At 35.3% G+C, this 18,278-nt stretch overlaps 1 protein-coding gene across 2 annotated transcripts in view; it reads right to left on the bottom strand.

Annotated features, from left to right (window-relative positions):
- The window catches only part of LOC138701910 (trypsin-1-like), an 87,543-nt gene that overhangs the window by 46,222 nt on the left and 23,043 nt on the right, over positions 1-18,278 (bottom strand). For both annotated transcript variants that reach the window (XM_069829275.1, XM_069829283.1), the window contains one exon: positions 10,928-11,081. In XM_069829275.1, the coding sequence (XP_069685376.1) occupies positions 10,928-11,081 (154 nt within the window). The remainder of the gene's footprint in view (positions 1-10,927; positions 11,082-18,278) is intronic.

Genomic DNA, 18,278 nt, shown 5'->3' with positions numbered 1-18,278 from the left:
GAGCTCAATTCATTTTGTTATTAAAAACTGATTCTGCAGTGTATAATTTTCTGAGCACAGCTGTATATTGGATATTCAAATCTACGAAACTTGAGGTGGTTTTATGACATTATTACCATTAGAAATTAAATATTATTATAGTTAATATCATGATGCATCTATTTTTTTCATTAATTGTACATAATATTGATGCTATATTGATGACATGAAAGTGAAACGTTTAGAGGTTATGTAAGTAAATGTAGAGAATATTTTAATTTAGATCTTCATTTCTATAATTTACTGAGTGGCTGCTATATATAACTACAAAACTTAAGTAAGATAATAATATTGTTATTAAAAATCAAATATTTTTATACTTATTAACCCAGTGGAGTTGGGTATTTTTCATATACTTAATGGCGGTGTAGTGTAGATATTGGTATGTGTCATTGTCTTCAGTATTGGCTCGAGAGAGCGCAAAAATTACAGTTCCTAATGGCGGTGTAGTGTAGATATTGATATGTGTCATTGTCTTCAGTATTGGCTCGAGAGAGCGCAAAAATTACAGTTCCTAAGGAAAGATGAAAAGGTATTACTTACTGATAAAATAAGAGGCCTAGAAAATTTTGTAGTCTCCAGATCATTTCAGCAAGATCTCTTAGTAGGATAAAATGATTTTACGCTCTACATTTCAAGTTCTACACGAAAATGCTATTGTTCGAAAGCTTAGCAAACCTGACATTTTTTTAACTTTTGCCTACAATCCACAATGATCTGAAATAGCTACTGCTATCGTCCTGACATTGATACTTGCGTTTTCGCGTTGAAACTAAAAAACTGAAGTTGGATAGGTTCAAGAAAAAGTATTTGGCCTAAAAAATCCATTCAGAGGCAGTATGTTTCATTATTATGGAAGTAAATAACTATCAAAAAGACAAGTATTCTTCATTGAAAATAAGTCTGAAAAATTTTTATTTGAACGTCTAACGAACTTAGTTTGCAGCAGTATTTGCTGCACAAGCCACTAGTATTATATAATTAATTTGTTAATTTTATTAAAGACGTCTTCATTTTTAAAATAAGAAATATTGCAATCAAGATAGTTAAAGCAATTGACTTGTTGAATAGTCTTTCCTTCTAAAATGATGTTAGTTCTTACAGTATTTAGTCCTTGAAAGTTTTAGCTGCTAAAATATTCAGGCTATACTGTTTATTATATTATTTGTATTAAACAGAGTCTTATGGAAACTGTCTTCTGAGCTAAATATGAGAACCTGATCATCTGCAATGAGTAAGCTATCAAAGAATCTGTTTTTAAGTTTAAACTGTGAGTTTAATTTTGTCTGTAAGTTAGTTATAGCATTGTCAATGTATTCTAGTGTACTAGTGACAGTGAAAGGGGACACCCTTATCTTACTCTTTTATTTATAACTGTCATTGCATTCTTTTTATTTTTCGTTCCAGCTTCTACTAATATTTTATTTTCTACATATAAACTTCTAATTACTCTTATTAAATGTTGAGGTATTCCTTTTTGTTTCATAATGCTCTATAATTTGTATCTATTAATATCGTGAAATGTTTTTTAAAAATCTACAAATGCCATAAAATTTGGCATATTCTACTCTCTATGTTTTCAATTTTTTTTATTAATAGTAAATATACAGAATGAACAGGATCTCTCTTCTTGGAATCCGTTTTGAGCTTTTGAACTTATATTTGAGATGGGCAGGGCATGTAGCACGTATGGGCGAATCCAGAAATGCATATAGAGTGTTAGTTGGGAGGCCGGAGGGAAAAAGACCTTTGGAGAGACCGAGATATAGATGGAAAGATAATATTAAAATGGATTTGAGGGAGATGGGATATGATGATAGAGACTAGATTAATCTTGCTCAGGATAGGGACCAATGACAGGCTTATGTGAGGGTGGCAATGAACCTCCGGGTTCCTTAAAAGCCAGTAAGTAAGTAAGTGAGTAAGTAAATAAGTATTTTCCTTTACTACATTAAATGTGGTTTTCAAGATAACTGCATAAATTTTATGGGAAGTATTTAGAATACTTATTCCTCTATAGCTTTTACAGTTTTGTCTATCACCTTTTTTATATAAATAGAACATATTTTTGCTATTCTCCATTCATCAGATATGTCACCGAACTTCCAACATATTATTGACTGTGGCAGCCTATCCTTTTATACTACAAATTATGCAACTATAGTCACAGTAATAACAATCATAATGCAATAATACTACATATTTACAAAGCTTTAGAATAAAACAGAGAAAAAGACAGATAGGGTTGAATTAGGTAATTGTGGAGTTTAGTTTTGAAAGACATTACATCCGACAGATTCTAATATCGGCAGGAAGAAAATTCCAGATTCGAGAGGTGTAGATTGAGAATGATTGAGAATAACGGCATATTCTGTGCTTAGGTATAAGAATAATAGCTTGTGGCCCTTTAACAAACTTACAGCGATTGAAGTCCAACAGTAATGGCTCTGCCAGTGCACTCTTTACTCTTGACCCGTGTACATTCACAGTAGATTCCACCACCAACACCCAATTTACACACGTAATCTACGCACCGTACCTGTTATACAGGAATTTCATCCCTCCTTTTCCCCTCATAAGTATTACCGGATTCCTAACCACAGTAAGTTAGTTTAATCTTGAGAAATTAAACTCGAATTTGTGGTGCAAAAGCCTTGTATCATGGCAACCATGCATGCATTGTTGAAATGTTTTTTTGTTGTCTGTATAGTTATGCTCTGTCAGCTATTCGGGAAGAAGGACTCTGAAAAATGTTTAGAAAAAGAATGCATTCGGAAAAATGACATAGTGGAAAAATTTCTTCAGAAAAATGACTTGCCAGCAAAATGGGCCCTAAATGCTATTCAATACATTAGAATGAATAATAATACTTAAACAAAGAGAAGTTGAAATGATTGAAGTTGGATGGAAGAAAGAGTTGTAATAAGGAAACAGCTTAAGGGGTTAGGTACAGCTTAAAGGAGTAAAATTTTGGAAATATTCAACATTTTTTTCCTCCCTTACTGTTTCTTCTACAATAATGAAAATTATTACATGTAAAACACTGTCCTTTTGCTAAATGATAAAAATATTTTTACTATTTAAAAAATTATATATATATATATATATATATATTTTTTTTTCCAAAATTCAAAATGCTGGCAGTTCACTGTGCAGTGATGAAGCATTTCCCTCATAACTCGGAAACTATTCAACATTCTGTGATGCAATTTTTTATGTGTATTTATGCATGCCATATCTACAATATGATGCAAAATCCCTTCTCTACCTTTGATAGATTGTCTGATAAAAAATAAATTCATTTTAAAAAATGGTCAAATATCAATATTTTCTTCTAACACAAAATAAAAAAATATATATATATTATTTACTAAGGAATGTAGTTGAAAGAGCATGATATTGTAAACATGAGTTTCAGCAATAAAATAAAAGCGAGAGAACATGAAAAAGTTAACAAGTTTATGAGTTATGAAGGAAACACCACTTCATCACTGCACAGTGAACTGTCGCCGTTTTAAATTAAAAAAAAAAAAAAAGAATATATATATATATATATAGCAAAAATTATTCCTAGATTTCCAAAAGCTATAATATAATTTTTTGTAAATCATAATTTTTTTTTTTTCATATAGCAGGAGGACAGTGTTTTACACATACTAATTTTCATTATCGTACAAGATACAGTAATGGAGGGAAAAAATGTTGAATATTTCCAAACATTTTACTGCTATAAGCTGTACCTAACCCCTTAAACAAAAATTAATAACTAATAAATAATGAAAAAACGGAAGTTGGGATAAAAAGAAACTAATTCAGAAGGAAGGAAGAAAGAAAGGATAGAAAAGAAGTGAAGGAAGAGAAGAAGCAAACAAAAAACAAAGACATAAAAAGTAAGAAGAAAAGAAAGAGCTGGAAAAAGAGATGGTAGGAAAGAAAAAAGCAAGAAATGAAGGAAGATACAAGGAGACGAAGGAAGAAGAAATAAGGGAAAGTGAAGAAACAGAAAAGGCAAAAGTAAAAAGCAAACAATGAAATGTTAACAGCGGTATCAGCTAGAGAGTTCATTTAGCGTGAGTGACAAATGGAAGACAAATTTACCCTTGAGCCCTTTATCAGGGACAGGATTCTTTTAAGGGCTTCGAGTCTACAACATGGGATCTGCACAGGTTTTTTTCTTTCCCGGAGGAATTAGCACTGAGGATTTTATAGACCTTAAAACGTCTTTTACCAGGCTCGAGCCCACAAACCTCGGATTAAACAGCTAACATTGTAGACACAAGAGATGGCAGGAGTGAATTAAAACATCCAGAGGCTGTACCGGAGGTACGTCTTGTCACATGGATGCTTGGAAATGAAAGTACAGTTCACATAAAAACATACATATTATTTTAGCGTGTAACATTAAAGAGGTCTCTTATTCGGAAAAAATGTTCGCAATAATTTCTGTAATACCACAGTCTAGTATATACAGTCACGAAGCTTGAGTTGTGAGGATGCTGGGAACAATAGACTGTGCCAATACTATTTCACATTGTCTGTAATGGGGCGATCCTAGTGGTTAGCAACTATCTATGGATGCATATTTACTACGTATTGAGCTTCGTCACTGTATATACTAGACTGTGGTAATATTATACGCGCATCTTGCCCCTAAACATATCATTGCTCCTTAGAGGCAGTGGACCATTGCAACCCATAATATATCACTATTGGAAAAATAAATGAGGTTTGAATATAATAATTAAAGCCTGGATTTCTAAGCATAATCAAGCAGTAAAACAAGCAAGCAAATAAGCACGAAAAATGGTGAAAATAAGCACCAAAATAAGCAAAAACGAATACATGGAAACACGTAAAATTAGCACGAAAAATAGTGAAAATAAGCAAAAACAAATACACGGAAATATGACGATAAATTATTTGTTTCGTAGAACTCTTATCTTATTGAAGGCTGTTGCAGTATACAAGGAAGGTCATCCTGAGATATTCCTGTGTGAAGCTCCTGCGTTGTCAGTGAAGAATGATTTGTACAGTGAAAATGTTCTTTCAACGTCGCAAGACGATACAGGCACATGTGAAAAGCGTAACAGTTCTTCTTCGGTGAATTCCTCTTCAATTTCTGTTTCTTCACCAGAAAACTTTTTAGAAATTTGACACAGTGTTCTGTAACCGGAATTTTTCTGTATCACCTGAGTTTGTCAAACGCAATTTTTGCAACGCCATGGCCTGGTTTCTTCAACCTTTGTTAAATTATAACAGTGTGTTATTCCATTTTAACTGTAAACTTGACAGTTGAAGCATTTTTTCAAGTACTGTTAGTACTAACAGGCTGTTAAAACCTATGTTAATTTAACTGCCCAATTTCATGCAGTTAAATCATTTAACTCTCTGTTAGCATAGAAGTATCCAATATGGCTGGTGCGTTATATGCTGAACTTATATATCTGGATTATTTAGAAAATTATATCCATGAATACATAAACAGAGCGGATGATTTCTGTGATTTGACAGAACAGAAGTTCATACAAAGGTATAGGCTATTTTCTGCCAAGCATCACTTTTCGCTTTCAACTTAGATCAGTTTGTTTGTTTATTCTCATTAATTGGTTTATACTGCGAAATAATTTCCAGCAGAAGGTTTCTTTCGAACGAAGAGAAATTAATCTTAGCATGCAGGCTTTCACGGCCGGTGTCTAGTTGAAACAGAGCTTCCGGGCTAAGATGCCGTGGTCTACTGGTGCTGACGTTACCAGACGTTTCGTCTACTTCTACGGCAGACATCTTCAGTGGTTAGGTATCCTCGGTCGAAGTCTTCTGCTCGGGATACCTGTAGCAACTGATGACCTGACTGGTTGCTCGTCCTTATTTATAGCGCCGAGACTTGGTGTTCCGTTGTCGCGGCGGTCCGCGCCCGTCAGATCGTGACCTTGGACTGGCCGTGGCGTTGATTGGTCGCGGCGGCTCGCACCTGCTCGGTCCCGGTGGCCTTGGGCTGGTCGTGGCGCACAGTTGTTGCGGCGGTCCGCGCTCGCTAGAATGCGGTGGCCTTGGGCTGGTTGTTGTGTTCCAATATCGTGGCGGACAGCACTCGCAGGATTTCGGTTTCCATCCGTCGTACCGTCGCTGTGCACAGGTTTTGTACGAGTCCGTTTCAGGACAGGATGCCAGCAGTTGTTAAGTTTCAGACCCTCTTCTTTACGGTTGAAATTGTTTGGATGTTTATGAATTTCAATCGCTTCCCTGAATATGCGGGGGAAGTAATTGGACGTGTTGCTGAGGATGTCTGTTTCTCGGAACTGTATGTCGTGCCTCCCATCCTGAAACGCATGTTCCGCCACTGCAGATTTATCCAGCTGTCCCAATCTGCAGTTCCGTTCGTGTTCCACTAGTCTAGTTTTGACGCTACGTTGTGTAGTGCCTATGTATACGGCACCGCAGGAGCACGGAATGCTGTATACACCTGCGGCAACCAACTTGTCTCTCTTGTCCTTTACCGATCTCAGCATGTTACGGACTTGTTGGGTCGGCAGGAAAACCGTGTCTACATCGTGCCGTTTTAATATCTTGCCGATCCGGTCCGTGACATTCTGATGATACGGGAGGAAGACCGTGCCCTTCTTCTTCTGCTGGACTAGAGTGTGGCTTTGGGATGGCCCGTTCAGATCTCTCCTGGGATGCATGGCCCTCCTAATCTCCGGAGCTGAGTACCCGTTACTGCTTAGCGCAGCTCTTAAGTGGGCCATTTCTTGTCGGAGATGTTGTGGTTCTGAGATTTTCTGCGCTCGCTCAATCAGAGTCTTCATCATGGCTCGTTTTTGACCAGGATGATGGTTTGAGCTCTTGTGTAGGTATCTATCGGTGTGGGTGGGTTTCCGATAGACGCTGTGTCCTAGGGTACCGTCCGGTTTCCTGTGGACCAACACATCCAGGAACGGTAACCTTCCGTCTGATTCTAATTCCATCGTAAACTGGATCTGTTTGTGGACCCCATTTAGATGGTTGAGAAAATCCCTTAGTGCTGGTTCTCCATGTCTCCACACCACAAATGTGTCGTCCACGTATCTGAACCAGCATTCAGGTCTTCGTGTCGTGGCCTTGAGTGTAGTATCTTCAAAGGACTCCATGTAGAAGTTGGCAACCATCGGGCTAAGAGGGCTGCCCATGGCTACTCCGTCTGTCTGTTCATAGAAGTCCCCATTCCATTGAAAATACGTAGTAGTGAGCACCAGTTGGAATAGCGCTACAATGTCCTCTGGGAAGATGTTCTTCAATAGTTCTATGGTTTCTATAATTGGGACTCTGGTAAACAGAGACACCACATCAAAGCTGACCATAATGTCTCCAGGTCGGGTTTTCCAACTGGTGCTCACTACTACGTATTTTCAATGGAATGGGGACTTCTATGAACAGACAGACGGAGTAGCCATGGGCAGCCCTCTTAGCCCGATGGTTGCCAACTTCTACATGGAGTCCTTTGAAGATACTACACTCAAGGCCACGACACGAAGACCTGAATGCTGGTTCAGATACGTGGACGACACATTTGTGGTGTGGAGACATGGAGAACCAGCACTAAGGGATTTTCTCAACCATCTAAATGGGGTCCACAAACAGATCCAGTTTACGATGGAATTAGAATCAGACGGAAGGTTACCGTTCCTGGATGTGTTGGTCCACAGGAAACCGGACGGTACCCTAGGACACAGCGTCTATCGGAAACCCACCCACACCGATAGATACCTACACAAGAGCTCAAACCATCATCCTGGTCAAAAACGAGCCATGATGAAGACTCTGATTGAGCGAGCGCAGAAAATCTCAGAACCACAACATCTCCGACAAGAAATGGCCCACTTAAGAGCTGCGCTAAGCAGTAACGGGTACTCAGCTCCGGAGATTAGGAGGGCCATGCATCCCAGGAGAGATCTGAACGGGCCATCCCAAAGCCACACTCTAGTCCAGCAGAAGAAGAAGGGCACGGTCTTCCTCCCGTATCATCAGAATGTCACGGACCGGATCGGCAAGATATTAAAACGGCACGATGTAGACACGGTTTTCCTGCCGACCCAACAAGTCCGTAACATGCTGAGATCGGTAAAGGACAAGAGAGACAAGTTGGTTGCCGCAGGTGTATACAGCATTCCGTGCTCCTGCGGTGCCGTATACATAGGCACTACACAACGTAGCGTCAAAACTAGACTAGTGGAACACGAACGGAACTGCAGATTGGGACAGCTGGATAAATCTGCAGTGGCGGAACATGCGTTTCAGGATGGGAGGCACGACATACAGTTCCGAGAAACAGACATCCTCAGCAACACGTCCAATTACTTCCCCCGCCTATTCAGGGAAGCGATTGAAATCCATAAACATCCAAACAATTTCAACCGTAAAGAAGAGGGTCTGAAACTTAACAACTGCTGGCATCCTGTCCTGAAACGGACTCGTACAAAACCTGTGCACAGCGACGGTACGACGGATGGAAACCGAAATCCTGCGAGTGCTGTCCGCCACGATATTGGAACACAACAACCAGCCCAAGGCCACCGCATTCTAGCGAGCGCGGACCGCCGCAACAACTGTGCGCCACGACCAGCCCAAGGCCACCGGGACCGAGCAGGTGCGAGCCGCCGCGACCAATCAACGCCACGGCCAGTCCAAGGTCACGATCTGACGGGCGCGGACCGCCGCGACAACGGAACACCAAGTCTCGGCGCTATAAATAAGGACGAGCAACCAGTCAGGTCATCAGTTGCTACAGGTATCCCAAGCAGAAGACTTCGACCGAGGATACCTAACCACTGAAGATGTCTGCCGTAGAAGTAGACGAAACGTCTGGTAACGTCAGCACCAGTAGACCACGGCATCTTAGCCCGGAAGCTCTGTTTCAAGAAGAGAAATTAGTCCCACAATTTCTTTTTGTTCCAGTGTTTTCCATTTCATAACAGCAACACCAATATGCCGCTCCACGCTATTGTGATACAGACGAGGAAAGAAGCAGAAATCAAACATGAGAGAATAGAAAGACTTCTATCCTCTCTGAATCAAACAACGGAAACAAGCAAGAATCGCAATTGTCAGAGTTCAGAAAACAGAAGTGAGCCTATACTTGGTTATAGGTTATGGTTAAACTCTAGAATCTCTGGTCATAACAGAGAGTTAACAAACAGAATGTTAAAATGTGAATTGTAAAGTTGAAGAAAAGCAATATTTTTAACAGCAATTCATACCTTTAACTTACAGTTAATTAACGCTATGTTAGGTGCATTTTAACAAAGGTTGAAGAAACCGGGCCCATTTGTTTCTGAAGATGTTACCGAAATTTCGTCTATCAGGGAAAGTGAATGTTCTGATTGTATATATGCACGGTTAATCAGATAATCGAAAAAACATAGAGAGTTCAATGTTCCGACTTTCATGGCATTTGTAGATTTCGAGAAGCCATTCGACAAAGTAAATAGAAACAAATTATGGAATATTATGAAACAGATGGATGTGCTCAACACTTTATAAATGCAATAAGAAGTTTATATGTAGAAAATAAGATGATAGAAACAGGAAAGAAAACAGATGTAATGGCAACCATAAACAGAGGAGTAAGACAAGGGTGTCTACTTTCACCGTCACTTTTTAATATATATATATATATATATATGGACGATGCTATATCCAATTGGCAGACGAAATTAGATTCACATTTTATAATAATTAGAAATAGACATCTAGATACTTTACTTTTTGCAGATGATCAAGTTCTCATATCTAGCCCAGAAGATGGATTACAATAAGCTCTGTATATATTAAATAATACTGTCCCTCAATATAACTTAACAATACAGCATATCTATAAACAAAACTAAAATATTAGCTTTCAACGGAACAAATACCATAAGAGCCAAAATCATCATAGAAGGAAAACCCGTTGAACAAGTCAATTGCTTTAATTGATTGCAATACCTCTTATTTTAAAAATGAAGACATTTTAAATAAAAAAAAAGGATGTCTACTTTCACCGTCACTTTTTAATATATATATTGACGGTGCTATGTCCAATTGGCAGACGAAATTAGATTCACATTTTATAATAATTAGAAATAGGTAGACATCTAGATACTTTACTTTTTGCAGATGATCAAGTTCTCATATCTAGCTCAGAAGATAGATTACAAAAAGCTCTGTATATATTAAATAATACTGTCCATCAATATAACTTAACAATACAGTATATCTATAAACAAAACTAAAATATTAGCTTTCAACGGAACAAATACCATAAGAGACAAAATCATCATAGAAGGAAAAACCGTTGAACAAGTCAATTGCTTTAATTGATTGCAATACCTCTTATTTTAAAAATGAAGACATTTTAAATAAAATTAATAAATTTAACTATTTTTGTGGTACTATAAAGAGATCTCTAAAAAATACGAGAATAGAAACTAAATTAAAGTTTCATAAAGCGATGGCAGTTCCTATACTATTTATGGTTGTGAATTTTGGACTCTAACTAAAAAAGAAGAACAAATGATTGAAACAGCTGAAATGAAATTTTTAAGAAATATTGCTGGATATAATCTACTAGGTAAAAAAGGAAGTGAAGATATTCGAAATGAATTGAATATCTTTAAGTTAACAGACAAAATAAAACAATATAGAAACAACTGGATGGAACATGTCGACAGAATGAATGATTCTCACATTCAAAAATTAGTTTTAAATTATAAACCAACAGGTATAAGAAATATTGGCACACCAAGAAAAAAATGGATACAACTTTTTGACAACTTTCTTTTAGATGCCAGTAAATATCTAATGAAGATAAACAGAAGGCATGATTGCCGACCTCCTACTGCTCAACAGTTCGTCATTAGATATTATGTGCTCATACCTTGATAAGAGCAATGTCGTTGTCCAAGCTCTCCGAATCGTAGCTCTCATGAGGGATAATTCTCGTCGCCCTGTGCACAAAGCCGCCCTTATCTCTTCTGCTTGAGTTTGCACGCAGGATTACATCTTCTGGCTTCTGAATATATCCATATTCGCTGCATTCCAAACAAGACCGAAAAAAATGGAAAATCTTAATAGAATTATTACGACTATTACACTTTTACTATGTCATACTACTTTTGATCAATAAAACAGTACAGAATGACAAGTTTCAACCAATCATGGCTTCTTATCCTACAATTTTTGTCACCTCCCTTGCATTTGTTTGATTTTATTTATTGAATATCCGATATATATAGAAACCTATTTCACCCATAGGTATATTTTCGTTATTATTGGGTTAACGTATATACCCTAAATTTGTTTGTTTTATCACCTCCCTAGCATTTGTTTCTTTGTTAGCCAACATTGTACTTTCAATGATTGTACCTTTTACAATTTTTCATGTTTATTTCATCATCCTTAATTAAAACCTTTTATCATTTATCTTGTTTTATATTATTTAGGTTATGTTACAGCTTCTACTGTATGATATTATGGATAGTAACGTATCAGAGATTGTTTAATATAGATTTATAATTGAAGTGAAATGCAACTGTTTCAATAAAAATGAATCTGAATCAACAAAGTCTTCTTGACTAGTAATCGTCTATAGAGTTCAGTGAAGACTGTACAGTTGGCACAACTGACAACAAGAGAATAGCTCATCATAACACACTAGCGAAATATTTGTAATGATGAGATGATACAACAATATTTTTACAAGACAGTTTCGTATTTTAGTAAGTCAATTAATATTTCACTGTATTAGAGTACTTTATTTCTTTTAATCTTTATATATTTTCTTCTAATCGTATAATAGTCAATTAAATCCCACTCAAGTTTTTATTTTTTTCTAGATAAATGAAAACATCTAGTGTGATAACTATAGAAAAATATGTTTTATTTACAGTCACATTTCTGCTATAAATAAATGAAGCCTGCCCTCGAAGAACGATGTACATCACATTTGGCAACTTCACAGGAATGAAAAGAAATAGTTTGTTCTTTATGTAACGTTGATCTTGGTTTAAGAACTTAGCAGTTCTCCTTCATAGTTACAAGAATATTTTACTGTTACATGGTACCATGCAGGGATTATAATGAGAAAACAGCAACCTCCGTGGAAAAAAGTTGTATATCACCACAGATTTAGAATGTTGTATATCATATTATCACAAGTTCTGCTCCACTTTATTTATTGTAAATACATAAATCCTCTAAATACATATATTGCTTTATTAGAAATACATAAAGGAAGGATCATGGGTACTTTTGCAGCACAGAAAGTCTCTAAACACAGTATAAAATACTTAATTTATTATAATGAGGAAGCCATGAGATATTTTATTTATGTAACAAATTGTGAAAAAATAAAACAGAATGTGTCTTATGTAAATAAAACAGAATTGTGTTTTATGTTTCACAACACACTTGCATTTAATGTTTTAAATATAATACATAATAAACTTCAAACATATGAGTACAATCTACAAAACCTCACTCTCCACATCTTATAGAGAGTAAGTTCACATAAAATTGCTTGTCCTGTGGCTGCAGATATTGACACATGTCAAGCAAATCTCTCTTTTTCTCAGGTGTGAATGAAATCAAAGCAGGATACAGCTGAGGGAATTGAATTTCTGTTACAGGCAATTTAATTCTTGGCTGATTAACTCTTCTTCTTCTCTTCATTATAGAGTATTTTACCCATGACTGAAGCATATTGTAACTTTTTCTGACAATGATTACCTGAGGATCATCTGCCAAAAATGTTATCAACAGAACTTGTGTCATTTTTAATATAGGATCATGTTTCAAGGTTTCATCTATCACAGAAATGTCTACAAAATCTTCCTGATCCACCAATGAATGGTCTCTTGATACGTGACTCAGCTACTGCATGCTTCCACTGAGATGGAACTATTACATTAGCCACAGTAATCTTTAACATTTCTTAAGGCGTTAGGTACAGTTTTCGGCAGTAAAATTTTTGGAAATGTTCAACATTTTTTTTTCTCCATTACTGTATCTTGTACAATAATTAGAATTCCTTCTGCTATATGAAAAAATATTTTTACGATTTAACAAAAAAAATATTTATATTTATTTTTTCAAAATTCAAAATGGTGGCAGTTCACTGTGTAGTAATGAAGCGTTTCCCTCATAACTCACAAACTTGTTAACTTTTTCATGTTCTCTCTCTTTTATTTTATTGCGAAACTCATGTTTATAATATCATGCATTTCAATTACATTCCTTAATAAATAACATTTTTTTTATTTTGTGTTAAAAGAAAATACTGATATTTGACCATTTTTTAAAATGAATTTATTTTTTATCAGACACTCTATCAAACGTAGAGAAGTGATCTTGCATCATTTTGTGGATATGACATGCATAAATGCACACAAAAAATTTCATCACAGAATGTTATAAGTTTTTGAGTTATGTGGAAAATGCTTCATCACTGCACAGTGAACTGAATTTTGAAAAAAAAAATGTAAATAATTTTTTTAAATCGTTAAAAATATTCTTTTCATATAGCAGAAAGACACTGTTTTACACATACTAATTATCATTATTGTACAAGATACAGTAATGGAAGAAAAAACATGTTGAATATTTTCAAAATTTTACTGCTGTAAGCTGTACCTAATCCCTTAAAACAACGTTTGAGATTGCAAACCCGGGCCTAAACAGAAACAAACGTTACAATAATAGTTAGTATGCTACGTTTAGTGAATGTAAATGTGAAACACTGCTATATAAATACGAAAGTACTACTTAAACAACTCGTTTGTGATATATAACGTTCTGCTCTTACCTTAGTTGGACGCTGTTTTTTTTTTTTTCAATACATGCCCTAATGTTAATGTATAGCTTTCTCTGCTATTCTTCAATCATTTGTGTGTATTCTTCTTCCAATCCAGTTGATTAATCTTTCTCTTCCTGCTCTTATTCAACGTTAACATTGCGCTCGGTAACACACTAAGATTGCCAACATCCGCCATCTTTGTTGATATACAACTTTCTTGTAGGGAAGCAACTTTCAACTAAAAAACCCTGCCTCATTTGTGTGGAAAATGATTTAATTTCTGGTGCTAATATATACCTTGAACGACCTACAATCTTCTCCTATGAAAATCTCAGCATGTCCAAATATCGATATACAATGTTCTTTGAAGGCAGGCTTCAAATTATAAACAGTAACAATCAAAACGAGATGAAATCTCCATCAAATTGAACTATTACTCTAACCCTGGGCTAGACGCATACTCATGTACAACAACTGACTGTGCTGAAGGTATACTGAGTATCAGGTTTGATTGAGGCAACCCCACATGTTCCTAGATAAGTCTCCTCCGCATGTCGCCGAGCAATGTTCGGAGAATGATATGAATATTTTGCCCATCTGGAAAATCTGGGTGCTTTTAGTTAAGAACATGACGAAGTTTTCACCAGGACATCAAACAAATGGGAATTAGATACCAAGGGAAGTGAAGTGTAAATATGATGGCTGATTATTGCTGGATAATTCAGAGAGATAATACTTTCGAAGATGCTTCTAAACAGTTAAGAAAATGGAAATTTTAAACGCAATGAACTCCTTACGTATTTCAAGGTACAATATGGTTGTACTAATGAAATTGAAGTTATACAACTTCAACTCATTATCATTTTTTGTGTACTCTACAATTATTTATTAAGAAAAGTTTCTACAAAAATTCGAATAAAATTTAATTTTCTTTCTGTGTTTTTTGCAAAAACATTTTAACATATCAGCACAATTTGGAGGTCATTTTCGAATTCAAAATGAAAAATCTGATAAGAATCACCTATCAGGTCTAAGTCGGCAAAAAAAAAAAGTTTCAACATACAGGACTGTGTTATGAAAGAGGGATTAAACATACTTTAAACTTTCAAATTGTGCATCTGAGAACATATATGAATCTAATTTAAATACATTTCAGTAAGTAAAATGACTAAACACAAGGGTTCCGTTTTAAATATAGTCTACAGAGTCGCTAAGATTTTTTAAGTTACAGTTCAGTTCAGAAGCTCGGAGAGTGCAGTCGGGTTTTTTGTGTGCTCCATGGTGCGAGTTACTACAGTCTTAACAATGGGTAGAAATAAGGGTGCAAACTGTGAAGGAGGGAGTGGGAAGGATCAGGACAGTCAGATTATTTCCACCCTCAAACTTATGTTTGAGGATCTTAAATCTTCAGTGCAGATGGAGGTGAATGAACTAAGAAAATCAGTTAATTCATGTCTTCCAAGTTCGATAGTCTTAGAGAGGAATTGGCGCACACAAGACATGAACTCAACTCCACACAGGAGGAGATGAAGAGACTAGTGAAAGAAAATGAACATCTTAAACAGGAAATGAGTGATCTGCAGCAGTACACACGCAGAGACAATATCATGCTATTTGGAGTTCCGGAGATCAATGAACAATCAACTTATGAAGTTATTGACCAAATATCGGAAGTCATAGGCGGTAGTGAATTGGTGCAACATGATGTAAGCATAGCACATCGCATACCATCCAGGCCTGGAAAGACGCGTCCTATTGTCATCCGCTTCACAAAGAGGAGGAGAAGTGATGAATGGCTCCAGCTGTTCAGGAACGAGGCCAAGAAAGATGACAGCGGCCCTGGGATTGCGACAAAGAAAGTCAACAGGGAACTTCAGGAAGGAAGAATCACAGCAGGTGACCAACTGACAGCAGTGACCAGAGACCTTTTGAACAAGACAAGGGATACAGCACGACTGAAGAATTATAAATTTGTATGGACAAGAGACGGTAAAATATTTGCAAGAAATGAGTAAAATCACTAATGTTGACGATGTAAATAATTTGTAAATACTATTGTGTCGGTAACCACGTTTAATTATACAATATAATTGACTTAACAATGGCTAGTAATACTATATTAAATGAAATCCATCCGTGCAAATTTAATAACAATAATAACACAATGGTTTTTAACGATTTACTTCACTGCAATGAGTATATTACCAATATTCTATCAGATCTTAAAATATTTCACTTAAACATTCGTAGCATCAACAAATATTTTTCCGAACTCTGTGTTTTACTTAATAACTTTTCCTTTTACTTTGATATTATAGTTCTAACTGAAACCTGGCTTGATCATGACTCTGGCTATGATATTAATGGTTATAAAAAATTTGTTAAAAGTAATAAGTATAATAAATGTGATGGTATAGTTGTATATTTTAAGGAAAACATCGTAGTGTCTTTAAGTGATATTGACATTTCCCATTGCAACGCTATACATTTTCAATTAACACTTATTAATGATACTCTTGTTAACCTAACTGCAATTTACAGATCTCCAAAACTATGCAAAAATGAATTTCTGAAAAATTTTGAAAGCTTCTTGTCAATATACAAAGATTTAAAAAACCATGTTATTCTGGGTGACATAAACATTCAAATTTTAGAAAATAGATTACATAATTTTGGCAATACGTATTTAAATATCATGCATGACTATGGATACGTGAAATACTTAAATTCCATTACTCGTCCATCATCCAATTCATGTCTTGACCATATTTACCTAAAAACGGGAAATAACTTAAATTTTATACCTGGAGTTTACGCAAGCGCAATAACAGATCATTATATGACTTTTGCACTGTTGTCAATCAGTAATAAAAGTATTAGCAGAGAACCCACTGAACCTTCGGACAATTATAAGCTAATTATAAACCATAAAAGCCTAATATCTCATATTAATAATATTAATTGGGAATCTATATTCTACAATGAAGATGCAGATACATGTTTCGATAATTTTTATAAAATACTCTGTAACCTAATTTGTAAATATTCTAATCATGTCCCTCTCAAATTCTCAAGTAAGTACAAAAAAATTAAACCTTGGATTACCACAGGTATTGTTAAATCAATACGATCTAGGGATAAGTTAGCTAAGCAAGTTAAACGTGACCTACGAAACATTGTTTTATTAAATTACTACAGAAAATATAGAAATATTCTCACTAATGTAATAAGAAATCAGAGAATCAAATATTATTCTGAAAAATTTAACAAAAATAAAAATAATCCAAAGCAATTTTGGAAGACCATAAACGAAGCTACTGACACCCAATGTAATAAAAATAGTATATTAAAGACAATTATAAGCCGAAATGGAATAACAATTGAAAATAAGGAAACTATCGCAAACGAATTTAACGATCATTTTACTAATGTAAGTCATGACATCGTATCTGATATAAAAAAGAAAGTTGTTGTTGTTGTTGTTTTCTAATGCCAGGCGTTTGACAATAAAGTCATTTGACCTCTTGCACTCCAATATTTTTCAAAGATACTATCATGACCAGCCACTGAAGCACAGATTTTGAGGTGTTCCGAATCCAGAAAGTATTTGGTACTCATCACTATAAGCTTACTTATAATAAAAGTATATCATCTATGTTTATGTTTCCTGTAAACGAATGTGAAATCATTAATATTGTAAACAGTTTAAAAAATAATGTGGCTCATGGTATTGATGGTATTACAACAAATACCCTGAAACTTATTATCGAAGCTATTTCTAAACCACTTGCCTTTATATTTAATTTGTGCATATCTCAAGGTGTATTTCCATCAGCCCTAAAACATGCTGTGGTGATACCAATTCACAAGTCTGGTGACAAAAATAATCTTAATAATTACAGACCCATTTCACTATTACTCAGTCTCTCTAAAGTATTTGAAAAATGTATAAAAACACGGTTAATAACATTTTTAGAAAAAAATACACTACTAAATGATAATCAATTTGGTTTCAGAAAAAATTTGTGCACTGATGATGCTATTATGGCAGTTACCTCAAAAATAATTCAACAATTAGATGCAGGAAATAAATGTCTAGGAATTTTTCTAGACTTACAAAAAGCTTTCGATACGGTCAATCACAGTATACTTTTGAATAAACTGGATAGATTAGGAATTAATGGAATTGCTTTAAAATTATTTAAATCTTACTTAAGTAACAGAACTTAACCAACTAAAATAAATGATCACCTTAGTAAATCGTGTAACACTGATATAGGTGTACCTCAGGGGACGATTTTAGGTCCTGTTTTGTTTTTAATATATATCAACGATTTACTTAAAATTGACATTGAGAAATATTCTGGTACTCTGTATTCTTATGCTCATGATACTGTGGTTATATTTAGCGGTTCAAGTTGGAATGAAGCTTATC

Source organism: Periplaneta americana, chromosome 1 (assembly GCF_040183065.1).
Source record: "Periplaneta americana isolate PAMFEO1 chromosome 1, P.americana_PAMFEO1_priV1, whole genome shotgun sequence".
NCBI lineage: Eukaryota > Metazoa > Arthropoda > Insecta > Blattodea > Blattidae > Periplaneta > Periplaneta americana.
The sequence above is the reverse complement of the archived record's forward strand: the minus strand, read 5'-3'. Positions and strand labels throughout refer to the sequence as shown.